At 58.7% G+C, this 9,513-nt stretch overlaps 1 protein-coding gene across 2 annotated transcripts in view; it reads left to right on the top strand.

Moving 5' to 3' along the window:
• The window catches only part of FADS2 (fatty acid desaturase 2), a 40,063-nt gene extending 35,880 nt beyond the window's left edge, over positions 1–4,183 (top strand). For both annotated transcript variants that reach the window (XM_055354284.2, XM_055354283.2), the window contains 4 exons: positions 110–206; positions 535–614; positions 1,979–2,104; positions 2,465–4,183. In XM_055354284.2, the coding sequence (XP_055210259.1) occupies positions 110–206; positions 535–614; positions 1,979–2,104; positions 2,465–2,516 (355 nt within the window). In that variant the 3' untranslated portion in view covers positions 2,517–4,183. The remainder of the gene's footprint in view (positions 1–109; positions 207–534; positions 615–1,978; positions 2,105–2,464) is intronic.
• The last annotated feature ends 5,330 nt before the right edge of the window (positions 4,184–9,513 follow it).

Below are 9,513 nucleotides of genomic sequence, written 5' to 3' on the forward strand. Positions count from 1 at the left end.
CATCCTGGCCCCTTGGCAGGGGCTGTCCTGGGCTGGTTGGGAGAGTGGATCTGTTCCCACCGTGGCTGGGCCCCCGGAGGCCCCTGCGCTGAGCTGTGTTCTCTTGCAGGTTCCTGGAGAGCCACTGGTTTGTGTGGGTCACACAGATGAATCACATCGTCATGGAGATTGACCAGGAGGCCTACCGTGACTGGTTCAGTAGCCAGGTAGGGAAGTCAGGGCCGGTCACCAGAGCCTGGTCCCAATGTCCATGTCCTGGCCCCAGATGCTCTGCACCTGCTAACGCAGGGCTGTGCTGGGCCTCCCGGGGCTGCCTGTGTCCTTCTGCTGGGAGCTTCAGGGCTAAGCAAGAAAGGGCAGCAGGAATCCCCCAGAGGGACAGGTGGGGCACCTGGGTGGGCTGAGGCCATCAGGCAGGACGGTATGACGTGGACGGGTGGCCTGGAGACCCTGGGTAAGGCTGGGCCCCCTGGGAATGAGGCCGGGCCCTTGGGCCTTCCTTTGTTCCCTGACACTCATCCCCTCCACTGACAGCTGACAGCCACCTGCAACGTGGAGCAGTCCTTCTTCAACGACTGGTTCAGTGGACACCTTAACTTCCAGATTGAGCACCAGTGAGCACGGGGCTGCGGGGAGGTGGGGAGACCCACAGCAGGAGGGAAGTGGCCGCTATCCCACTGGGCAGAGTGCAGAATGTGGGGGCCACCTCTTTGTCTCTCTGACAAGGTCTCTGCCCAATATAGAGCAAGGCTCCCAGCCAGCCCCGCTGAGGTCAGGAGAGGGGCTCCCCTATTCCATCTCCCCGAGAGGCATCCTGTGCCCCTCGTCCTGTGCCACTTGGTCATAGTGGTTACCACCTCCCTCCACGTGGGCCTGGGACTTTGTAGTTATGGAGCCTGCACACGCACCTCATGACCCTGTGAGGCTAGCAGGGCAGGGCTACGTAGCTTGCCTGGAACATTGGCCGAGGGACTGCCCTGCTGCCCCTTGTCCTTGCCTCACCTCTTGTCACTGTTTTTTTTTTTTTTTATTAAAAAATAAAAAATGTAGAGACAGAGTCTCACCCTGTTTCCTGGGCTGGAGTGCAGTGGTGCTTTCTTGGCTCACTGCAGCCTCGAACGCCTGAGCTAAAGTCATCCTCCCACCTCAGCCTCCTGAGTAGCTGGGACTGCAGGTGCATGCCACCATGCCCAACTAATTTTTTCTTTTTTTTTTTACTTTTATTTATTTATTTATTTTGAGGCAGAATCTCACTCTGTTGCCCAGACTGAAGTGCAGTGGCACAATCTAGGCTCACTGCATCCTCCACCTACCAGGTTCAAGCAATTCTCGGGCCTCAGCCTCCCTCGTAGCTGGGATTACAGGCATGTGCCACCACGCCCAGCTAATTTTTGTATTTTTAGTGGAGACGGGGTTTCACCATGTTGGCCAGGCTGGTCTCCAACTCCTAGCCTCAAGTGATCCACCGGCATTGGCCTCCCAAAGTGCTGGGATTACAGGTGTGAGCCACTGCGCCCAGCCTAATTTTTTATTTTTATTTTTTGTAGAGAAGAGGTCTTGCCATGTTGCCCAGGCTGATCTCAAACTTCTGGCCTCAAGTGATCTCCCTGCCTCGGCCTCCCAAAATGCTGAGATTACAGGCGTGAGCCACCGTGCCCCACCTCACTGCCTCTTTTTCTAGCATTCCCCAGCTATTTAATTTCTTTTTTGAAAAACATGACACTTGTATCTGGCCGCCCAATATCTTCCCAGCTCCATAAAGCACAGACGCCCACCTGCTCACGGAGGGCTGCACCCTCCCCTCCACACACGTGGCACCCCACTGGGCACACACGAGGAGCCACGTTTTGAGCCTGGTCCTGGCTGTGGACAGGGTCTCTGAGGGCCCCAGCCAGCCTCTGCCCGGGTGGTGGGAGGAAGCGGGAGCAGCATGGCCCTCTGGAGTCCTCACGCTCTGCCCACCCCACATGCTCCTCAGCCTCTTCCCCACCATGCCCCGGCACAACTTACACAAGATCGCCCCGCTGGTGAAGTCTCTATGTGCCAAGCATGGCATTGAATACCAGGAGAAGCCGCTACTCAGGGCCCTGCTGGACATCATCAGGTGAGGGGTGGAGGTCCACAGGCGCTGGGCCCTGGGATCACCCGTGGTGCAGACAGTGGGATCACAAGAGGGGCTGGGCCCTCCTGGCACAGTCACCCACCAGGGCACCTGCCTTAGTCCTGAGCCTGTGTTAGGAGCTGTTGGGCTTTTCTCCCTGGGCTGCAAGAAGACCATCCCTTTCTGCGTGGGGTTCCTGGTGGGCTCTGAGCTGACAGCCCCACAGGCCCAGTGGCAGTGGTAAGCCCTGGTTAGGGCCAAGGGGACATACATGCCGCCTTAATGATGGCCTCCTCAGCCCTTGCACTCCCTGGGGCCAGTCCCGTCCTGGTCCCTGACCCTGGTCCATCCCCAACTTTGCAGGTCCCTGAAGAAGTCTGGGAAGCTGTGGCTGGATGCCTACCTTCACAAATGAAGCCACAGCCCCCGGGACACCATGGGGAAGGGGTGCAGGTGGGGTGATGGCCAGAGGAATGATGGGCTTTTGTTCTGAGGGGTGTCCGAGAGGCTGGTGTATGCACTGCTCACGGACCCCATGTTGGATCTTTCTCCCTTTCTCCTCTCCTTTTTCCCTTCACGTCTCCCCCATAGCACCCTGCCCTCATGGGACCTGCCCTCCCTCAGCCGTCAGCCATCAGCCATGGCCCTCCCAGTGCCTCCCAGCCCCTTCTTCCAAGGAGCAGAGAGGTGGCCACCGGGGGTGGCTCTGTCCTACCTCCACTCTCTGCCCCTAAAGATGGGAGGAGACCAGCGGTCCATGGGTCTGGCCTGTGAGTCTCCCCTTGCAGCCTGGTCACTAGGTCTCACCCCCGCTTTGGTTCTTCAGATGCTCTTGGGGTTCGTAGGGGCAGGTCCTAGTCGGGCAGGGCCCCTGACCCTCCTGGCCTGGCTTCGCTCTCCCTGACGGCCGCCATTGGTCCACGCTTTCGCAGAGAGGCCTGCTTTGTTACAAAGCTCGGGTCTCCCTCCTGCAACTCGGATCAGTACCCGAGGCCTCTCTTAAGATGTCCAGGGCCCCAGGCCGGCGGGCACAGCCAGCCCAAACCTTGGGCTCTGGAAGAGTCCTCCACCCCATCACTAGAGTGCTCTGACCCTGGGCTTTCACGGGCCCCATTCCACCGCCTCCCCAACTTGAGCCTGTGACCTTGGGGCCAAAGGGGGAGTCCCTCGTCTCTTGTGACTCAGCAGAGGCAGTGGCCACGTTCAGGGAGGGGCCAGCTGGCCTGGAGGCTCAGCCCACCCCCCAGCTTTTCCTCAGGGTGTCCTGAGGTCCAAGATTCTGGAGCAATCCGACCCTTCTCCAAATGCTCTGTTATCAGCTGGGCAGTGCCAGCCAATCCCTGGCCATTTGGCCCCAGGGGACGTGGGCCCTGCAGGCTGCAAGGAGGGCACTGGAGCTGGGAGGTCTGGTCCCAGCCCTCCCCATCTTGGGGCTGCTGTGTGGACGGCGCTGCCTCAGGCACTCTCCTGTCTGTACCTGCCCTTACTGTGTTTAATCTGTTGCTCCAGGATGCATTCTGATAGGAGGGGGCGGCAGGGCTGGGCCTTGTGACAATCTGCCTTTCACCACATGGCCTTGCCTAGGTGGCCCTGACTGTCAGGGAGGGCCAGGGAGGCAGAGAGGGAGGGAGTCTCAGGAGGAGGCTGCCCTGAGGGGCTGGGGAGGGGGGTACCTCATGAGGACCAGGGTGGAGCTGAGAAGAGGAGGAGGTGGGGGCTGGAGGTGCTGGTAGCTGAGGGGATGGGCAAGTGAGAGGGGAGGGAGGGAAGTCCTGGGAGGATCCTGAGCTGCTGTTGCAGTCTAACCCACTAATCAGTTCTTAGATTCAGGGGAGGGGCGGGCACCAACAACTCAGAATGGGGGCTTTTGGGGAGGGCGCCTAGTCGCCCCAGCTCTAAGCAGCCAGGAGGGACCTGCATCTAAGCATCTGGGTTGCCGTGGCAATGGCATGCCCCCCAGCTACTGTATGCCCCCGACCCCCGCAGAGGCAGAATGAACCCATAGGGAGCTGATCGTAATGTTTATCATGTTGCTTCCCCACCCCTACATTTTTTGAAATAAAATAAGGAATTTTATTCTCACTTCCTGTGTTTCCTGCACGCCAATGCCAGGCCATGGTATTGGGTGATAGATGAGGCCCTTCTAGCTGGGCCTGGGCACCAGGAGGGGTCCCCATGCTTGCATCTCTCTGTATCCCCTCCCTCCCCTGTGGCCATCCCACCCGCCTCTCCCTGCTGCCTCTGAAATTCATTCTGGGGCCCGGAACTTGGTGGAAATGACCCAAAAACATTGGCCCATCTTCTTCCTCTCAGCAGCCGACCCCAGCCCAATTCTAACACAGGTCTGAGAGCCAACTCTCAGCAGCTGACCCCTACTCAAGTAGGGTGGCATGGAGGGGCTTGCAGAGACCCTTCCTAACATCCTCCCTCCCCAGCTGTCTCCCCAAGTGCAATCTGCCCTCCCATCCCTGGGCCAGCTGGCTTCCACAGAGCGCCAGGCCAAACAGAATTCCTGGCCTGCTTGGAAGGGACTGGAGAAGGCTGGGCGCGGTGGCTCACGCCTGTAATCGCAGCACTTTGGGAGGCCGAGGCGGGTGGATCACGAGTTCAGGAGATCAAGACCACCCTGGCTAACACGGTGAAACCCCATCTCTACTAAAAATACAAAAAATTAGCCGGGTGAGGTGGCAGGTGCCTGTAGTCCCAGCTACGTGGGAGGCTGAGGCAAGAGAATGGTGTGAACCCTGGGGGGGCGTGGAGCCTGCAGAGAGCTGAGATCACACCACTGTACTCCAGCCTGGGCGACAGCGAGACTCCGTCTCAAAAAAAAAAAAATTAGCTGGGCATGGTGGTGCGCGCCTGCAGTCCCAGCTACTCAGGAGGCTGAGACAGGAGAATCGCTTGAACCTGGGAGGCAGAGGTTGCAGTGAGCCAAGATCACTCACTCCAGCCTAGCGACAGAGTGAGACTCCGTCTCAAATAAATAAATAAATAAAATAAAATAAAAAGGGGGCTGAAGAAGGCTCTGGAGGCTGATGATTCTTTTTGTGGCTCCCGTGCCCATATATGCAATGGCTCATTCAGAACTCACAGGCTGTGGGGAGGCTGATATCATCCTAGCCCAGGGTCACCAGTTCATAGGCACAGAGATTGGATCTTAGGTCTGTCTGACCCCAGAGGCTGGGAAGAATCTAAAGCAACATGCCAGGGGCACTTGTACAGTCGGCCTCCCATGGACCTCCATGCTGCTCCGTCATCGTCTCTGGGCTGGCTTTCCTGGCAGGGCTGATCCTGGGAAAGTGTGCCAAGGAAGGGCCAAGAGGCACTGGCTAGTCAACATCTTGGGGCCTCCCCTTGGCTTTGTAGCTGCTCCCAGCAGGACTGGGGAAGGCTCCTGAGTAGACCTCAGCCCCCGCCTGCTTCCCTGACCCCCGCTTTGCCTGGCCGAAATCCAGCCAGGTAGGGACAGCCAGCAGACTGGCTGGGGTACGTATGGCTCCCCAGTGGCCACAGGGTGTCCTGAGTAGGGCCTGGCATTACAGAAGCCCTGAGCGAGGTGGCAGACTCACCCCAGATTCACCAAGTGGCTCTGGGGAATCCTTTGCCCTCCCTGGCCCTGTGGGCCATAGTCCACAGGGGCAGGCTAGAGGGGCCCCAAGGATGCCATTATCTCAACACCCACTTACCCTAGGCCTTGCCCTCCTGGTGGACCCGCTGGCAGCGGCCTTCAAGGTTACAAGACCCTGGCAGGCAAGCCTCCCACCCTCTGCCCTGTGTCTGTGACCCGCCTCCAGGATGGCGACCAGTCCAGGCCTCCCAACCCTGCCAGGTGGAAATCCATGGGTCCATCACCCGTAACAACCAGGGGGCTTGGAGTTGGGGATACTGGAGGCCAGATGGACGCTGGGGCTATGAGGGCACCAGGTAAATCTTGGCCCAGCCTCACCGGGCACTTGGAGCTTTTCTGACTTCCCCAGCCCCACCCAGCCCCGCCTTGCCCTTGAATACTTCCCTGGGTCAAGAAGCTGAGGACATTCATATCTGCTCTCTGCTTAACTGCCCCCTCCTGTCCCTGTACTCAGCTGACCCCCTTGCCAACACACCCAGAATTGTCAGTTTCTAATCCCTATCCCCTGCCAAAGTCATGGTGCCCCAATATTCAAGGCCCTGAGCAATCAAACCCCAACACCTCCATCATGGGCAAAGAGGCTGAGCCCAGAGAGAGGACAGGACTGCAGCAGGCCACACAGCAGCAGGACCCTGCTCCTAACCCGCAGGCCTCTGGCCACCTCTCCTGCACAGAAAGGGCTGGTTCCCAGACCCTGCCCCCATCACGTCAAATGTCAGACAGCTCCCAGGAGGCCCAGCAGCTGGCTGGAGGAGTGGGGGCAGTGGAGGGCAGTTGTCTCTGAGGAGGAGATAAGAGCGGGGTAGCTACGCAGATAAAAGTGTATCAGCTTTGTGGGTAGCGGGGACATCTGCAGCGCCCCAAATCTAAGCTGTGTGTGTGTGGGGCGGGGGAGGGTGCTGTGGCACCACAGGCGGATCCTCGGGGTGTCTGGCTGGACACTCCGAAGCCCTCATGCCTACTCAGAGGGGAGAGGAAGCCTTTACCAAGCTGGACCAGGGCAGAGCTGGCAGCCACTGGGGCTGGGCTTGGGCTGCCATCAGGAGCGGCTGGCCATTGCTTGTGTGACACAGTGCCTTGGGCCCATCGGGACTCCTCAGAGAGCCGGGCCGCACCCTCCCCTGAGAGGTGTGCCCCTCTGGACAAAGAAGCTGCCTCTCAAACAGTCCCTGTTCCAACATCTGAGAGGGAAATGGGGCGCCGTGGGGACGGCTTACCCCAGGCTGAAACGCCACTGCCCTTGGGACTGGTTTTCCTTTTCTCAGCAGACTGGCTTCATGTGGCCAGTGCATACACGGAACAAGCAGCCCCCCAGCGTGCTGAGATTTCAGGATCACGTCCCCATCGTCCTCCACCATCACAAACACTTTGCTTTGGATTTTAAAGGCATTCAGGTCTTTCTTCTAAATCGTCCCATTCAAGAGCAAGTGTCCAAGAGAAAGAGTGACAGCAGCCAAGAGCTTGGAATAGGCCAAGCTCCCAGTAATCGTGGTGGCTCATTGCCTGAGGACATAGTGTGGTGGGGGGAGGAACCTTGAGAAACCCACGGCCTGTCCCGTCACAAAAGAGTTTGTTGACCCCCTCCAGCTACTCCCAACACGCCAGGCAGGGGCTGGCTCTTGGGCATCATCATTTCCTACATCTGCCTGGGCTGGGAGACCCGTAGCAAATGTTGATGATCGAAGGAACAAACCAACACTGCGGTTACGGTTTCCCTCGGGAGCTGTTTTTCCTCCGGGCCCACGCCTCTTGTACAGACAATAAAAAAGGAACACGGTTTCTCAGAGGTTCAGAGGTTCCACCAAAGCCTCTTTCCTTTTACAAACCTGGCCCCTGTGCCCTAAGCCTTTGTTCTGAGACTAGGAGACCTACAGATGGAGAAGGGGGAGCTCAGCTCAGGACTGAGGGTGACCTGTTCCCAGGGGATCTAGCATGGGGGCCAGTGGGACAAGAGCAAAGATTCCCCTGCCAGTGATGGGTCCCAGGAGGTCTGGAGAAACCTAGGAGTGGCTGCTGAGGGCGGGGCCTCCCAGGGGTCCGCGAAGCAAGTTACCAGGGACAGTAGGGAGCACAGCCCGCCACACACTGGCGCAGATGCTCCGGGCGCCCCTGGGTGGCGCTGCAGGCTCGGCTGTCGTGGGTCCTTGGTGTTAGCATCTCCCTGGCGAGCGCCTCGGAGCCAGCGCACAGCAATCTCTATCAGGGTGTGGACAGAGGGAATGCCATTCGGAGCCTGCGCTGGCTCAGGGCGCCCGCGTGGCACTAGGAGCCAACAGGATTTAAACAGGCAGTGACAGGAAGGGGGAGTCCCTGCAGAGGGAACAGCGTGTGCACAGACCCTGAATGCAAGGCACGCCCTGGCCATGAGAAGCGTGTGTCTGAGGCAGGAAGTACCTTTCAAGGAGCATCCAATCTTACCCTCGGCTGAAAACTGAGGCTCAGGGAAGGCAAAAAAGAACTTGCCGCAGGTGACAGAGCAAATGGTCATCCTGGGGAATTGGGATGTGTGCACAAAATTTGTGAATAAACTGAGCCTGCTGCTGTGCCCTTTGCTAAGAGCCTTTCTTCCATCACCCTAGGTACTGCTGCTCAGAGGGGTCAAGGAACTCCCCCAGGGTCACACAGCCTGCGTCCTGGCAGAAACAGGACTTGCCCCCACCCCACCCCACCCCCAGGTCTGTCTGACTTGAGTGGATCCGGTGGGGCTGGGTGGTACCCGGAGGAGGGCAGGCATCTCACTCACAACCAAGCTGAAGGGGCTGCCACCCTCTGCTTCCCTGGCCCTACCAGGAGGCCTCTGCTGGCACTGCCCTGGGCCAGGAGGCCATAGGGAGCTTTGGGCTGTCTGTTCCTGGGTCTGGGAGATTATGTGAGCCGAACAGGACCTCCCCCAGCGCTCTCCTGCCCCAGAAGTCAGGGTGAGGGAAGCAGGACCCAAACACCCTGTCTGTCATCCTCTCAGAAAACACACACCAGGGTCTCCTGGGCCAGGCTCTGGGCTGCCACCAGCCTCCAGCAGCAAATGACGTCAGTATTCCAGGTGCTGTCACAGAGACCCTAGTCACAGGCTGGGCAGGGAAGGGGAGGAGCCCTGCAGGTCAGAGAGAACTTTCTAGAAGGGGAGCCCCTGGGAAGAGCCGAAAGAGTCCATGGGAATATGCAGACGGCCCCTCCTCACAGAGAGGAAGCAGGTGTGAGACTACGGTGATCAGCTTTAGCACTGAGGAGCTTTCTGGCTGTCTCGGAAGAGAAGAAGTTCACGGGCAGCAACACTCAGCGCCACCTTGTGTGTGTGTGGAGTAGGGGCGGGTTGATGGGGCAGTGGGGCTTCCCCTCCAGCTCCGTCCCACAGAGGATGGGCCTTGGAGGGGCTGAACAAAAATTGGCAGAATTTGCGCCTTTTCCACCTCCCAAAGAGAACCCAGTCCAGGCCAATGGAAGCCCAAAAAGTGGGGGGCAACCCCTGCAGCTGGTAGGGCGACCCTAGCTCCCACTCCAGAAAGGCCTCATAGAAATCCTCACTCAGCTTTCTTTTTCAAGCTGCCGACACTTCAGATGAAACCCTCAGCTCAGCTTGGAGCTGTCAGGCTGTGTGGATGCTGGGGACTGAGTGGTCCAGCCAGATCTTCTTCCCAATTCTGGGTGCCCCAAGAGGCAACTCAAAACCCTCCCCAGAACTGTCCGAAACCCACAGGCACAGTCCAGCCCACTGCCAGACAAGGAGCCTAAGACCTGACTCCAGGGACTCAGGGACAGGAATGGCCATGCCTCGGGGGTCCAGCTT

The sequence above is a fragment of the Gorilla gorilla genome, chromosome 9, assembly GCF_029281585.2.
Source record: "Gorilla gorilla gorilla isolate KB3781 chromosome 9, NHGRI_mGorGor1-v2.1_pri, whole genome shotgun sequence".
NCBI lineage: Eukaryota > Metazoa > Chordata > Mammalia > Primates > Hominidae > Gorilla > Gorilla gorilla.